The sequence below is a fragment of the Crocodylus porosus genome, unplaced genomic scaffold (genome assembly GCF_001723895.1).
Source record: "Crocodylus porosus isolate Cpor-Errol unplaced genomic scaffold, CroPor_comp1, whole genome shotgun sequence".
NCBI classification, from domain to species: Eukaryota; Metazoa; Chordata; order Crocodylia; family Crocodylidae; genus Crocodylus; species Crocodylus porosus.
Window position 1 is genome coordinate 126195182 of NW_017728943.1, and position 17169 is coordinate 126212350.

Consider the following 17169-nt stretch of genomic DNA (forward strand, 5'->3'; position numbering starts at 1 on the left):
TTCATAACATGCTTTAGTTAAGAGGTAGGTTGGCAAAATATTTAGCAGCACTTAGTCAGAATATGTTCCACTGATACCCTGTTAAAATGTTAGTGTTATGGCTAATGGCATTTTCTGCCTGCTGAAACAAATGGGAATAACTACCTCTGTAAAAATCAGTTTTAAATGATCTAATTGTATTCCTGTTAAAGCATCATGCCAACAGACAGTATATCTGTCTTTGTTCCCCTTTCGATGTGGTGATATAACTGTTAACACTAAATGAATGAACAACATAACTTTTAGATCATTCGTTAGATCTGGCATTGAATTAATCACAACAAGAAAAACTGAATTCTGCAAAATACATTCTCCTCATGGTCTGGATAGAGTCTTGCACATTTATTCCCAGAGTTTTGGCTAGGCATATCCCTGTCCCATATACTTAATAAACACAAGATTATTTTCCAGCATTCCACCAAATAAGTTTTCCAATTGAACTTTAACAAAGAAAAACCACTATTACAAGATTTTAATTATTTGGAACTCTAACAAAATGAAGGTTTATTCAAAAAATATTTCTTTCCACTTCAGGCAAACTGTTACATTAACTTCCACTGACTAGTAATTCAAAGTATACTGTCATTTCCCCTCATATTAGTAAAAGATACAACTGCAGTAAGTAAATTGTTTCACAAGGTGTTTGGAAAAATATATACAAAATTATTCTTTATCTCTCGTCTTATGATGAAGCAGAAATACACACTTTTTGAGCTAAAATATATATTGACATATTTAACCTCACAAATAAATAAATATGTACAAGGGAGGTTATTCTGTCAACAACAAAGAAGAAGGTTTACATTGCAAAAGTGAGAGTATTCAAGAACCTCAGACTGACATAGACAGCTTAAGACTACTACATGGTAGTAAAAAAAAAAAAGAAAAAAAATATTAATTTAGCAAAAATATAGGCAACTGTACATTGATCTGATGGTTAGGTTACAGCTAGGCTTCTGCCAGGATACTTCTTTTACACTTTTCTTAACATTTACTGTACTATTATGTTTAATTCCTCAGCTTTTCAGGAGCATATGCTTTTCCTTCTTTTCACTATTGAACACCTTAATCAGGTAAAAATCTCACAGTAAGCGGCTATCTGAACACTATTATCTACAGTAGTTAGGCAGGTGGAATAATAAAATATAAGTTCTGTAAATGTTCATACATAAGCTTTGCCTAAATTCTTTCCCTTAATAAATGTATTTGACAAAATTAATCCCTGATATAACTACATCTGAAGTCAATATGTCTGAATTTAGTTTATACCATTACATGAATGATTATTGAGGTTTGCTCAGGTTATTTGTAGGGATGTTACAAACAGTGCTTCTGGACCCAATGTAATTAAAACACACTTCTCCTCTGCAATGATCAAGGTATTTGTGGCTCAGGTCGATATTATATTCATGCAGTCACAGCATAAAATAATCTTTCCAAACAGAAACAGATGCAAAGTACACACACTATTACGAATCAAAGCCCCCAGTTACCGAGTGTCCAGCTGCTTATCACCAGCAGAGGTTTGTAGAAATTTTTTGGTAAATATAATTGAATGAAAAGTGGTCAATTTTGTTGAAAGTGAAAATTCTCATTTTCTGTTAAAAGAATATATATTTTTTATTTCCTTTGAATACATGGGAAATGTCCCCTATTTTCTGACCACAGAGGCAATGCATAGGGCACCCCCGACCCAGTCAGCCATGGGGGAACTCCTCCCCGCTCACTGACGTGCCCCCTCTGACTAAGGTGGCAGCAGTTGCCCATGTCTGACCAAATTAGTTATTGCCATTTTAAAAGAAGTGTACAGTGACAGGTGTCACAGATGCTATGCAATAACTATGCAATTTCAGTAACAGATATGGTATATTGATAGACATAAATGGTAACATAGAGCCAGGTGATAGGTTTATGTAGCTCAGAAAAGTAGAGCCTTTTATGATCTTTATCTTCTGCACCCATTCAGAATTAAATGCAGTTTTGCAAACAAGGCAATGACGTTGAATTCAGGTTATGTTGATTGATGATTACATCTCAGATGATCTGTATCCATATAAAATTTAACCAACTACTGCCAGAAGGAAGTGTGATAATACAGACTGTACAAGTGCAATTTTGTGGAGCTCAATTTTGCAGTGTAACATACGGTAGCCTTTAGATGCTTATACATTGCAATGTCATGTAACAACAGGTCTCTATGCACAACATGACTAAAATATAGGAAACACACAAGCTAACATGTGGGGTTGAACATTTTTTGACATATTTTAACTGATATCCTTATAGCATCATTCAGTTCACTTAGATTAGCTTTGTACATACTGTTGTGTCTTTTGTCATACCTACCACATATGAATATCTGGATTAGACCCATTTTGCTTGGTGAAAATGGGTGTTCAGTGTTAGCTCACACCAGCACAGTGGTACAAAGGGGGCACATCTACACAAGACGCTACTGCACAGTGGTTAATTGTATTAGTGAGTGCTAAATAAATGTTCAGTAACTGGAGTTACTGCGCAGTAGTGCCAGTGAACATCTTGTAAGTGACACTACTGTACAGTAGCCTAACAGTACTGCACAGTAGCATATTGGCACTATTAGTGCTGCGATGCGTTACTACACAGTATTATTTGGCTACTGCACAGTCAGTGTCTCACGGAGACATGCCCAGCGAGACGTTGCCTTTTCATATGGAATGATGCATGTATGAATATCAAGGCATTTGACATTGTGTAAGAATAGGAATACCTCATTTACCAATTTTTTTATCATTTCAAACCTCATTTGCATGTAGGTGGACTTATTACTAACTTGCATTCTCATATCAGCAAGAAAATACTGCTACCATTAATGTGATTGGTGTTTTTCTATACAGAAGGATTCAATACAGAAGGTCCAGAGTTTTCAGATTAGTATTTATATGCAAATTTGAATAATGTTTCCTTTGTATTATTAGGTCTGGAGGTTTATTCATTTGGTAAGAGTAACTCTTTGAGACTTGAGTTAGGGTTTTCTTCATCTGTGAAAAGACACTGCAGGAGCGGATAGCCAAGCAGCAAGAGTTTAAGAAATACAGTGAGGAAAAATCCATGCTATTCATAGAGAAGAGATCATCAATTAAGAAAGCTGCACAGAAGAGCCTGTATGTTTCCAGATGACTTCTTCTCTTCCTTCCAAAGGACTCAAGTCTTGCTTCAATTCAGTCTAAATTACTTGGAGTTGGATTTGTAACTCTTCTTTAGTCTTGTGTATATATATTCAAGTGTGATCGATCTATCTATCTATCTGTGTGTGTATATACATACATACATATATACATACACACACATACACACACCCACACATACACATACATAGAAAAGGGTGTGGAGGGGGATGGGGAAGAATTCTTGCTTTGTATAGGATCACACTTAAAATCTGCTGTCCTGGTAAAACCTGCTGTCATGTTGGCTGGCACAGATTGGAAAACAGTTTTTATTTCATGCTGGAAAATGGTCAGTGCTGAAACCATATCAGCAAAGACAACTAAGTCTTAATGGGCGAAGTCTTCTTGTATGGAATTGCTTAACAGAATGGCAGTGTAAGTAAGAAAAATAACTACATCTTCTTGCTCAGTCTCCAATTCCTCCATTGTTATGAATCTCCAGGCTCCTTTTTTCCTCTTTTTTTGGTTCAGAAGTTCAGAAACCAGTTAGAACTTCGTGCTGTGGCTGAAGGTATCTGACATGATAATGTTTTTATAGAAATTGTCAGAGTGAGCATTGCAGTACCCCTTGACCTTGTCAATAACCTGATGGACAGGGATGATTGATGTCTGTTCTCCATCCATTGGGGAAAATTTTGATGAGGGCCTCTCAATGAAAATATTATCTAGGGAGGGAAAAGAAAGGAAATTAATGCTTTTCAAAAAGGCTTGTTATTTAGCAGATTGGGCACCTGCTGGCAATTCCCATCTGTGCATTGATGTAATTCACCTTTTAGTTCAATTACCCTGATGTTTTTTTTCATGAAAGCCATTCAATTGCTTGTTATTACCCTTCTATGTGCTTTTCAATTATATATGCTATACACCAAATTCACATGTTCTAACCCACAGAAATTTGGCACATCTCTCCAATCCTTTTCCAAATCCTCCTGCCTCTCTCACATTCTATATTCTTCCATATTATGACACTGAATCTTATTGTGCCGTGCTACATCAGTTTAGCCACTCATGCTTTAGAATTGGCATCAGCATTACCGAATTATAATAGAAGGGATGATTTGAATATTATTTTGCAAACATTTGGGAAATGAAAGAGTCAAATTATAAAACAGTAGGAAAATGCTGGCGAAAAAAATGTAATAGGGTGAATAATAGAAATTTAAAAGTTATTAAATAATAACAAAATTAATAATTGAATGTAGGAAAATATAATTTACAAGTAAAACTCAAAGAGCAGGTTTTAAAAGTGCCCTTATATTTGGACCCATGTGACTTACCAGCATGTGAAGAATACAAACTAAGGAAACACTGGACTAGTGTGCAGTACTAAAAGGAGGAGGAAAACATGTTCATATTTCATGTGCTCTAAGCCAAGTATGAAATATAGAGGGAAAAAAAGGAAATAAAATATCTTTGTCTTAATTTCTTCTTCAGGTTTCTAAAGTTCAGAACTCCTGAAGTTCCTGATGATGTTGGTAAAAATGCTTCTGATGACCAGATTGCATGTTACTGTCATGAGATCCTTACCTGGCTTGCCAGGGCAGTCAAAGAAGAGATAGCATGAAGTTCTAGCTAGTCTTTTATCTCCATTTTACATGAGGGAGCCAGCTAAACTTACTACTTAGATATAAGGAAAAAATATTTTGCTTTTGCTAGGTGGATTTTCTTTTTCTACTTTCACCCACTTAAACTGGCTGCAAGAGACTCCTAAATTTCTTCACAAACAGTCATCTTTATCCAACTAAACTTGCTTCATATAGTCTTCAGTTGAAAACTCTTTTTCAGATAGAAAAAGGAAATACCCACTTTGAAGGCAAACAGAATCACTGTTCTGAGTTTGGCCAGTAGGGAGAGCTCATGTAGTGAGCAATCATCTTTTCCCTTTTTCTCCAAATACATTGTTTTGATGAATTCCCTTTTCTCTTCCATTCTCATGAATAAGACCAGAAGTCATTCTTTTAACACAAATTGGATGGGACCCAACAAAAAGTGAGATAGCAAGATGAATAGTTTAATGAAGGAAAGCACCCTGAGCCATCTGTTTGATACATCTTTAAGTGAAAGTGTGTAACAACTTTCAAATATTTACTTTGCAAAGTGTATTTATTATTCTTAAGCCTAGTATATTTTATCATTTTAAATGGTGTATTTGCTATAAAATTATTTCTAGGAGACATATATTGATTACCAAAGAAAACAAAATGGAAATGCAATTTAAAAAAAAAATGTTTCATGATACCAGGTCATAGTGCTCATAAAAATTTGCTATATGAAATTCTGCTGTCATTTCACATAAAGAGAAATGGATTAGAGAGAGGAAAATCAACAGCTTCAGTCATGGAAAAAAGAGCCAGGCTCAGGCATATCAGAATAATATTTCTTGAAAAGCAGGTGCAAATGTCCAATGAATTACAGCAAATAATTCTGCACTCTTCTGCAAACTGCTGGATACTGCACAGTCTCTCAGTTGTTTTACTTTCTAGCCAATGGTTTTAGAATTTGGAATGTTTCTATTTATTTTATTTAAAATTTTAAAATGGAGTCTTGTTTCTTAGGGAAGGTTGTTTCCACAGTCCTCAAATCACTACACTTAGATTAAATGAGGCTCCATTAACAAGTCAAATTTCCCAAACAAATGTTTTTCTACCATGTTCCCATGGTATATAGGACTCTTTTTCTTGAGTTCAGTGAACTTTGGACTACATCTCATGGATGAAATCTTGGTCATGTTGAAATTAATGGGAATTTTGCAGCTGATCCTAGTGCAACCAGGATTTTACCCCTTGTTTGCAACAGCAGTGTAAAAGGTATTTCAGTCCTGAAAGTGACCAGTTATGGCCAGTCCCATGTCACAGATGTGCCAGAAGACTCTGAAAATTCACAAGAATGATTTGTTTTGTGCATGTTATCAAACATTTACCTTGTGAACCTTACAACAAGGTTTCCAGGGGTATTGGAAAAACATTGTCCATCATACAGATGGAATTTATCTTTAATTGAAATATATTTAAAACCAATGGCTAGGAGACTACATTCTGCCAGGGTCACAGACTGTACTGAGAAACAGCATCTTACAGCTCCCAAAAATGGGGTAAGCATTAAGGCTGTGGCATGGTGCATTTTTCTAGAAGAGATAACTTTCAAACACCTCATGCCCCAGGCAGAGCACAGACAGTCAAGAGTCTGAAGAACACTTGCCCCCTGAATCACAGCAAGGCAGCATTGATGACCAAGATGTGTATAGTGAAAAACAAGCAGTGTTTCTGATTAGCAATAATCCTTTGTGCCAAGTAGGACTTCATGCAAGTGGTACCCCTCCACCCTGTGCAGATCATGCATCCAACAGAAGCAATGCTCTTTACCTGGAGTGCTCCACCTCTGATGAGGAAGTGCTCTTAGAAGACATTATCTATACCATAAACACATGAATGTCTGGGTCAATTCTAGAAAGCAACAACTATATTAACATCAGCTACCAAGACATGCATCTATTACACACACACACACACACACACACACACACACAAGGACACGTAGGTTACTTAAGATATCAAACTCAGCAGGATAGCCATGGTGGACAGTGGACCTTGAATCAAATATGTCAGGGGTTTTCAACCTTTTTTAACAAGTGTACCTCTTCTGTCCCGAAGTTTCAGCTCATGTACCCCTTTATATTAAAATTATTTGGGGGAGCTAAGCATGTGTGCATGCCCCTCACCCCCCCAGCAGGTAAGTCTGTAGGGGAAGGGAAAAGGCCATGGGGTTGGGGAAGACTGAGGCCCCCTGTGGTGAGGGAGGGTGTGGGGCACAGATAGGGGAAGGGATTGGGATGGATGGGGCCCCAGCTGGGCCTGGGTGTGGGACAATCAGATGGCTTGTCCAGGAGGCTGGGGGGCTCCCGCTGTTGTGTGCACCCCGGCAGAGGCCTGGGAGGCACATGCCTCCCATCTGTGTGTGGGTTGGAGGTGGCTGCTGATGCATTCTGGGCTTTGCGTGCCTCTGTAGCTGCCCTGGGAACAGAGTGATGCCACGTGTGTCCTGCTGCGGGGAGGGCGGGGGGTGTGCCAAAGCCCAGTGGTGGCAGGCATGTGGCACTGCACCGCCACACGCAGGGCAGTTGCAGCGACACGCAAAGCCCAACATGCAGAAGCAGCTGCTTCCACCCCACACATATATGGGTGGTATGTGCCCCCCAGGCCTCCACCGGGGTGTGCACATTAACAGGAGCCTCCCCCCCACCGTAAACCCTACAACTTTTTTAAGTACCCCTACGTGTATGCGTACCCCTGGTTGACAACCACTGAAATAGATCAAAGCTAACTTGTTAATAAGTGCCAACTTAGTGCCATAAAAGTTGGTTTCAAGGAGAAAATAGATATTGAAAAACTATATCTACCCATAATCACTTTTGATTGTTGCTACTGAAAAGAAAGCATAATAGAATATATATTTTAAAAAGGCACATGAAATTAAAAGAAAACAAGCAAACAATAGCACTGAAAAATAAAAAAAGGCATAGAATACTTTGAAGTTCCCTGATTATATCACCAGCTAGGATTCATTTTAGGAAATACCTTAAACTCATAGAACTTCCACTCTGCTCTAGGGGTGCGTGGATACATGATTAAATGAGTCTGCTGAAGTGTTCTAATTAGAATGCTCCAGTGTGTTGCAGCGTCATGTGTATTCAGCATCCCAAGTTACAAAATGGTGGCAGGGCCCTTTAGCTAAAACTTGTCAAACATTCTTTAGTTAAAACACAGCACCCCTGTATCCATTTTGAAATGCAGGATGCTGAATATGTGTGACACTGAGGCATTTTAATTAGAGTGGCTGTCCAGGAGCTGCTCTAATTAAAATGCCTCTTCCTCCCACCCTGGAGCACCTGTCTAGACATAGAGTTTCAATTAAGAGATGGGTAGTTTTAAGTTACAGCTCTCCCAATTTCCAGTGGAACTGCCCTAAAATATGCAGTGTTATTATCTCATCCCTTGGGTTTCTGGCCACACTTCTTTCACAGCTGGCCCCTTCAAATGGTAACAGTAGCAAATTTGCAGTGCTGTGATTCTACTTTAGCTTGAATTTCTACTATCAAGTGTTACAGCCCTGATTCAACTGGCAAAGTATATTAGACATTATTAATTTCTTCAGTGGTAGTTTATATACTAGTTTTAAATTGTGATTTGGCACTTGGGAATAATAAACTTGCTTGAATAATAACATCTTTATTTTTTCCTTTCTTTGGGCTAGACCCTTATGTCAGAACTGTTCATCTTCCCAATTATAAAGAGCTCCAATTATTAATAAGGAGAGTTAAGCAAACAGTATAAACTTGAATCCTGATCTGCAGCTAAGGCTCTAAGAATTAAGCTTTAAGCTGAAAAAATTTATTCAACTTCCTGGTTTAACAAGAGAATCGTTTTTGACATGGTTTAGGGATATGAAGTTTTGTTTGTTTTTGGTTTCACATTTTTCTTCTTATTCTTTCTACCTGAATTTGATTATTGGGAACACTTTCCCCTCTTTTTAGTACATTTTATTTGTTTTATTTTTAAGATTGCACTGCAAACATATTCAGGGGAGTGAAAATGTTTGGTTTGGACTGTGGGCTCTACACAAAGAGCTTAATTCACTGAAATATTTAAAAGTGTTTAACTTTGAGTATGCTTTTATCTTTAAGCACAAGTAACAAAGCAAAAATACTTGTGTAAAATTGCTGTACTGGGCACTCACCGCTCAGCTTCCTTAGCCTGAGCAGGACTTGTGAAGCAACAGTATGGCGTACTGAATCGAGACTATGTTATGGATCAATCAGAGAGAGGTGTACATGAGTGTCTCACATGTAAAATTTGGCAACTTTATAACATGATCTTCAGAGACCATGTGAACAGTCTACTGAATTAACACTACAATAACAGTAAACTTACTGAAATAAATCACAAGCTATGAAGCTTGATGGTTATTCTGGAACCTCCTTTTCCATAGTAAAGATACTTGGAAACAAAAGTCAGCTCATAGCATTGTCCCAGGCTCATGGCATTATCAAAGCTAATTGAAGGCAAGATGTCATAGCTAAAATTGAAGTGCGAGGAGTCTGGTTGTCCACATGAGGATAAGGACACTGAAGGCCTGGAGAAACAGTTATGAATTGGACCCTAAGAATAAGTTTGTGGCCACAGAACTTCTTGGAGTGGCACACTGAAGAATTCCTGAGCAGGGAAATTGCCTATTGTTGCTTGATTCCACTGTGTTTAAGTAGAGAGGATTTTATAGGGTCTTTGTAAATGAAGTTTACACCAAGGAAACACATGAGTCATATAATCAATTTTTCCTCCTAATGGAAACAATTCTGGAAGGCCCTGAAAGTTGCTTAATTGTTTAGATTTAATTAAATGGGGCAACATCTATTTGTAACACTGGGATTCAGCCACAAAATTATATTCCACTTGAGTGAAGCATGTGCTAACACAGTTTAAAAATATGAAGGTAAATCCTAGAACTATGCCACATCACAGTAACCAAAATTGAAGACTGAGTATCAGAAAAGAAACCTGTCTTGCAAAAGTGGGACAGCATTTTGGGTAGAATCCTATTTCAAATTACACTCCCAAATGGCCATTACCCTGCTGTGTATTTCTGCCAGTTATCCACAGTTTATGATCCTACTTTATGGTGGTCTGAAGTATAACAGTTTTCAAACCACTAGTACTGTTAAAATGTTCTCATATCATTCAAATATTCTAAAAATAAACATATTTTTATGTCGGATGAATGGAATACAGAATGTATTTATCATTGCACAATTTATATCTGATTAGCTGTGGAATAAATGTATGCTCTGTAAAAGGGAAAAATAATTGTGTATATTTTGGGAAATCAGTATTAATATGCAATAGCTTTCATTTGTCTCATTATCACTAAATATGTTATAGCTTAGTAGGTGACAGGTGGACCTGGGGACAGGCTAGGAAGTCTTTGTTTTTATTAGAAACTCTGCCATTAGCTACTTGTGGGTGTGTCTACATGAGACACTTTACTGAGCAGTAGACTAATTGACTGTTCAGTAAAGCATGACCATCTACATGCGCACATCACTTATTGTGCTGTAAATGAGTCTACTATGCAGTTAGGTAATACTGGTAAATACAGATAGTAAACTAACTGTGCAGTAGATAATGCACAGTAGCACATCTGGAAACAATGACCAGGAGCAAGTTTGCTCCCAGTCAGCTGCAGCACCAGTGGGCCACAGGAGATGGGGAACTCCCCTGGTCCTAGCGCTCCTGGTCCCCTCCAGGATCTGGGAGCCAGGCAACACTGGCACAGGATAGCTCTCTGCCCTGCCAGTGTCCTGGCACTGCTCAGCTCCTGGCTCCCCCCTTGCATAACCAAGTACTAAATGACTTCACAGTAATTGGCGTTACTAAGCAGTAGTGCTCCTGCATGGCTTCTGGGTGATGCTAACTACATAGTAGCTCCTAACTACTGCACAGAAGTGTTGCTTCACAGTTCATGCAATGTGACACTACTGCACAGTACTAACAAGCTACTGCACAGTATTAATGTGCTACTGTGCAGCAAGTAGCTCATATAGACATGGGCAGTAAGCCTTTATAGAATTAACAGCATGTGTAGAAATACCCTGTGTCATCTGGGAAATCTCTCACTTCTTTGTGCTTCAGTTTGTGCAAGCCAGGACCAGTCTGGTATCAGAGGCACCCCAACTTAGGCATCCCAACATCTAAAATCTAGGGGTTGAAGTTCAGATCAGTGATCTGATCTGTCCAGGTTAGGGAACCCTATACTCTTTATGGGAATACTTAGTTGCTTCTGAAGAAGCAGATTCAGTTGACTGGACACCCTATACGGAGAGAAGCATGATTCAGTTTGACTGGACACTATACAAGGAATGGATAAAAAGTCCTTAGTAAATGAATGTAGTTATGGTAAACAACAACACAAATTTAAAATGCTCAGTTCACCTCAGATAAGTAACATCTTTATGTATTACTTTCATGTGGAAGCCACTGGCTTACCTAGGATGGCAAAAATAAATGTTCATTATTTGAAGCACCACATCTGAATAGGAACTTTGAGACATATCAGAAATAACTCACCTGTATGGCTGTTTCTTTTGAAGTATGTGTTCGAGGTGGATTTAGATTTGGATGTCAAGTAAGTTGAGTTGGAGGCAATAGAACTAGAGGATAAGGATTTCCCTAGATTGTCCGAACTTTTCTTTATAATATTTGTTGCTGTCTTGCTCCAGTCTGAAAATGAATAGACAGTTTTTAAACAAGTCATTTCAGTTGGAACCAAGCTCCTATTTTTATCAGCTATTTAAATTTCAAGCATCAGATGCACTTTTTATGTTACTTAAAACAGTTGCCTGCTTTGTTTCTTCTGTCATGGATTTGCTTTAGAAATAAGAGAACTATTTATATTTAAGAATGCTGTATCCATAGTTGCTATCTCTGTTTTACAGGTCAGAGAGGTGTTGAGAGAGGTGGTTAGCTATCTTAGATTTGCACCTTATAGATTAGCAAAACCAGCGATGTATAGCATGAGCTTTTGTGAGCTCAAGCTCACTTCATCACCATCTGGTGAAGTGAGCTTGGGTTAACAACCTGATATTGTGCTCATATTGAGTAGATTTGGGTAGACTCAGGGTAGGTGCAAATCTGTCCTCAGTTCTTTATAGGTAAAGTTAAAACTGGTTCCAAATGGTAATAAAAATAATATTGTATATATTTATATAGTGGTTACACCAATGGTCTATAATCAGGATTTGAGACCATGTTATTGTAAGCATTGACTGTACATGCAAAAAATGAGATGTATCCTACTGTACAGGACTTACAATTTGTGAGAGACATCAGGTGGGTACAACAAATAAATGCAGGACTCCTGAGTTATTCTAGTTTATCTGGTTAGTTCAAGGTCCTGATCTGCATTTCTTAGCTTACAAACTCCACTTACAATCATGCCCTTGTTTTTTTATGACTACAACACAACAGTGCAACAGTGCACATATGTTTATAAACATATACTGTGATAGACCCTCATCTCTCAATAATTTTATGTCTTCTACTGGGAGATCTATGCTATCAGGACCAGGTCCTTCAACCATGGTAAAAATAGGGTTGGAAAAGCAGAAAGGTGCTTTTAACCACACCTGTACGTGATAAGTAATGATGCCACACAAAGTAACAGCACGAATATCCTCAAAACCTTCAAACTTCTTTTCCATCATCAAAAGAAGTATAAGAACCTGGAAATAATGCCATCCATCTTCATTTTCCAGTTCATGAGTTAGAGCATGAACACTGCAGACTGAATGCATGAAATAATCTAGATGTCTGATCAGAACGAATGCTTCTTTCCTAGTCTGTGGCTGCATCTACACAAAATGATTTACTGTGTAGTAGTGTAGTTTACTGTGCAGTAGGTGTGTGTATCTACATGTATGCACACTTACTATGCAGTAAATAATGCTACTCGTAAGTAACTTTGCTGCCTGCAAATGCAAGTAGCAAATTTAATTAAGAGTAGTTACTGTGCAGTAATGTACATGTAGATGCCAACCAGGAGCAAATTTGCTCCCCATCATCCCTGCCACTAGGGGGATCTCCTGCACCCAGGGCTGGGCCAACTCTATACCTGCCCCAGCCTCAGGACCTTAAAAGCCTGCAGGCATTTTGAGTCCTGGGGCACATGCAGCTAGTCTGAAGGCACTCCAGGCCCCTGTGTCCCTCAGGGCAGGCTAACCATACCAGCCTGCCTGCACCCTGGTGCCTCTGCCTGGCACCACAGTACTGCATGACTGCCAGACCCATGCTGTCCAGGCCTGCAGGTTACTCCAGGCTCCTGATAGGTCTGTCAGAACCCAGGCCCAACTGCAGGAAGCTCCTGGGCACTGGGGCCAGCTCCAGCTGCCTGCAGCCCACCCCCAGAAGCCTGCCTGGAACCTGCAGGTGCTGTGGGGCATTGCCTTGCTGTGTGGCTGCCCTGGGCCCAGAGGCAGCGGGGCTGGAGGTCCAGGAGGGTGAGGGCAGCCCTGCTGGTGGCATCCAGCAGCCTGTCATTGGAGCCCCTGCTGGGGTCTGGCCATCTGGATGGGGTCCAGGGGGCAGCTAGCTGCATGGCAGCAGCTCTGGGACAGTGAACTGCAGTACTGTTGCTGTATGTGAGGAATCCAGGAGGGCCCAAAGAGCCACAGGCCAGCTGGTGGTCAGCACAGTAGGACAGCAGGGCCAGCATGATGGCCAGCAGGAGCCTGGGGTGCTGGTCATTGCTGCCAGGAGCAGGGGCTAGATCAGCCATGGTATGTATAGGCAGAGGTCGTGAGGAGAGAGCTGTTGCGTGATACCCCTGTGCTGTGCATGCTGCTTCTGGCCAGGGAAATGGCTGGCCATGGAGCGCAGAGCAGGACTGGCTTTTCAAAATGACTCATTGCACGGCCACAGGAAGTTGCATCGGTTTGCTGCTGAGAGCAGCAAATCTGCTGCCACATCCCTGCACGTGTAGATTCCTTCTCAGGAGCATTTACTCTCAGGTAATTTACTTGCAAGTACACTGATCTCAGATCAAATGCATGTGTAGATGCACCTTGTGTTAACCTGTTCACGGTATGATATGTTTTCTCATTATAAATTGACACAGTAAGGTGGATCACAATTTACAGTGGTAATTTATATGCAGGCATTAAAGTCATTAGGAAAAAAATGTCAGAAGCTAAACTGCCTATGGCAGTCACTTAAAACCTAAGTGACCAAATATTCTCAAGGCAGTGATGCTAAGTCAAATATTCATATTACTTGGGGGTGAGATCAGTACCTGGTATAAAACTGCCATAATCAATAAGGCGAAGCCAGTTTATACTAGCTAAGTATTTTACCCATTTTAAAATACTGAAAGACTTGTTGTAGGAAAACTAAAGGGATTTCAATAAACATGATTATAGTATTACAAAACTTACCAGCTGGCAAACTTAAAGCAAGATCTCAAGACTTTTTTATTAAGTTTTATCTAAAGACCCCCCCAGCAACTGCTGTTATTGAAACAATACACTATTAATCATCATATTCCTTGCTCTTTCCACATCTGTGGCCTGAACTGTGTAGCTATGTACACTGCCCATCGGCCTTTTTCAGCTTACTCCTGGGTCTAAGGAATGGAGCCTGTTTTTACCTGAGTTGTCTGCCAGCCGGAATCTGCCACAGCAGAGATGTCTCCTCCATTGTTTCTGCACATTTTCTTTCATAGCACAGTGGAATATAAATATAAATAAACCTGCAAGCAATGCAAAAAATGATTGGCAAAGAGTTTAAAAAGGTTTAAAAAATATTAAGAAGTATTGTATTTAAGGGAGAAAAATGTCTATTTTTTCAGAAACATATTAAGAAAACCAGTATCCCCTGGTTCCTACTGGAATCAACCAGAACCACTGAGGTGTGTAATGTAAAAGATGGTCAAGCCAATGAAAGCTTACTTGTCCTCTAATTCTTATATCCTCAGAACTTGCTTTGAATTGAAAGAACCATTGAAAAGTTCAAAATCAAGACCGGAAACAAAGTACTGGGATATATTTTCCTATTAGGGAGTTTTTAGTCTGTTTAACTCTTCAGGTACCAGACTTACAGAGCTAATATTATTAAAACCTGGAGGCTGGAGGTCTTTGTACCAAAAAAGTACACAAAAAACAGCACCTGTATGTTCATATGCATTTCCTGAAAATAAGCCTAAACCTGGAGAAAATATATTTGCAGACTACAACATGGGCACACAACTACTGTTTTCTAAAAGTAATTACCTGGTTTGCTCATACTGGTGCAGTAAAGGTGTCCACAAACACATGCGTGTTCTGTAGCAACCATGATTTTTTTGCATGCCTATTTACGGCCTTCATATTTAAGAATGCCTTGAGTTTCTAGGATTGCTAAACATTGATCAGCTCAGGTTGATGGCATAACTGCAATAATTCCCCAAAGATACTTCAGTGCTAATTTTGATACTAGAAGTAGTTTCTTGGCTCTTCATAGGCAGGTATTAGTTGTGGAATCTTCCATTTCTCTTTGGCTTGGCTGGTCCCTGCTTCATTCTCATTTACTGAGACACTGCCAACACAATGCTGAACACCTGAGGCAATTGCTACTGCCAGATCCATATATAATTACATCTGCGAAGTGATTTAAGTGTGTTTTATTGCAGGCCAAAACACTTAACTGGGGAACCTTGAGATTATTCCTTTATCCTCATCATGAGTAACACTATGGGCTAATGCCCACAGACTTTTGGATAGAAGAACAAAAGAACAATGTGTAATTTGGAAAGCATTTTTCCCATCCATAAAATAATCTGTTCTGTATCCACTGAAACGCTGGGTAATGAAGCACCTTTGCATGCACACTGGTCATGAACCTGAGTTTCTATAACCTTAAAACAGTGCCCATACTGGAGGCAATGAAGTCAGGGTGGATCCAGTCTGGTTCCTTGTGGTAAAGATAGTTGAATAATGAATAACCTTATTTGCAAATGAATTGATGGTTGATAAAAAGAATGAGAGAATATAATCTAGAAAGGGAAAAAAACTATTAACCTCTTTTTCACATACATTAGCCACTTGTCAGATATACTTTATATATTCAGAAAGACTGAATTTGCACTTGGGCCATGATGCAGCGAAGCACTAATGTATATGCTTTACTTTAAGTATGTTAGAAGTCCACATTCTCACATGCTTAAATATATGCTTTAAAGCCTCAGTCTAAGTCTTACTGTGCCCCTTCACTTTTTCACTGTTGCAATCCTAATTACAAAACTTAATGCAGAATTAAATTATTGTGAAAATTAGGAACACTATGCAAAGGTAAACAAGGAAAATACATGAATGTATGGTAAGAAAAATGGATGCAATCCCTTTGCCATGTTTGGGCTTAGTCCTTAAGATATAATTTTCTGTATTTAATCATTCATGAAGTTAACAGTGTGTGTCAATGACACAACTTGTCTCTGAAAGCCAAATTCAGACCCCAGGGGTGGCTCTAGCTCAGCTCTCACTTACAAAGTATTTGGCTTGTGCAGGCATATGTAAAATTAGTAGCCAAAAAAAGGGATGTTTCTAGTGTTTTACTCTGAGTATCAAAGAGAGAAAACTGTCCAGAAGATCATTTCCTATGCAGATGAAAAGATGAAAAACAGTAATACCAGTAGTTACTACCATCCACCAGATGCCAAGGCATAAATGAGTCTAGAGATATAACTTATGACCAATACAGTTTCATAGAAATCAGAGGTGGGAAAGACTTATTTATCAAGGGTCTGATCCAAAGGCCATTAGAGTTAAAGGATGTCCCTAATCCATCAGCCTGCCAAAGCAGGAAGTGCTTTCCAGTGAATACTACAGTATTGCTCACTGTTCTTATAAATTATTCCAACAACGGGGCTTAACCTTATTCCTGTGGGAAGACTAGAGTTTGCTGCTCTAAATATTTCCTAATACAACTCCCAAATTTTCCTTTAGTCGGTTTTACCTCATTACTTCCTGGTGGTCTCCAGCCTCCGTGATTTTGTTACTGTTCCTCAGCTTCAGCAAATCTTTCTGGCACTGAGATACTATATCTCATAGCAAGCTAATAATTGATTTTCAGTTTTTTCCCCGTGTTCACTCATTAGGTATTTGTAATGGTGACTGTGGGTTTTGGTTAATTTTTTGACAATATTGTTGTTTTCATGTGTATTCAATACAAGTAGTGCCCGAAGACTGGAAGAAGGCCAATGTGGTGCCGATTTTCAAGAAAGGGAGGAGAGTGGATCTGGCTAACTACAGGCCCATTAGCGTGACTTCTATCCTGGGGAAAATCTTAGAAAAGTTTATTAAGGAGGCCATCCTTGAGGGACTGGCCCAGGATAACATTCTAAGGGA

The 17169-nt window shown here is 39.1% G+C and overlaps 1 protein-coding gene across 4 annotated transcripts in view; it reads right to left on the reverse strand.

Moving 5' to 3' along the window:
* Positions 1-3384: 3384 nt before the first annotated feature.
* Positions 3385-17169, reverse strand: part of ADGRG6 (adhesion G protein-coupled receptor G6) — a 157672-nt gene continuing 143887 nt past the window's right edge. For 3 of the 4 annotated variants that reach the window (XM_019550157.1, XM_019550158.1, XM_019550156.1), the window contains 3 exons: positions 14436-14537; positions 11363-11515; positions 3385-3910 (listed from right to left, as the gene is read on the reverse strand). In XM_019550157.1, the coding sequence (XP_019405702.1) occupies positions 3732-3910; positions 11363-11515; positions 14436-14537 (434 nt within the window). In that variant the 3' untranslated portion in view covers positions 3385-3731. Of the gene's footprint in view, positions 3911-6607; positions 6655-11362; positions 11516-14435; positions 14538-17169 lie in introns of all 4 variants that reach the window. The other variant, XM_019550159.1, reaches the window with a different exon arrangement.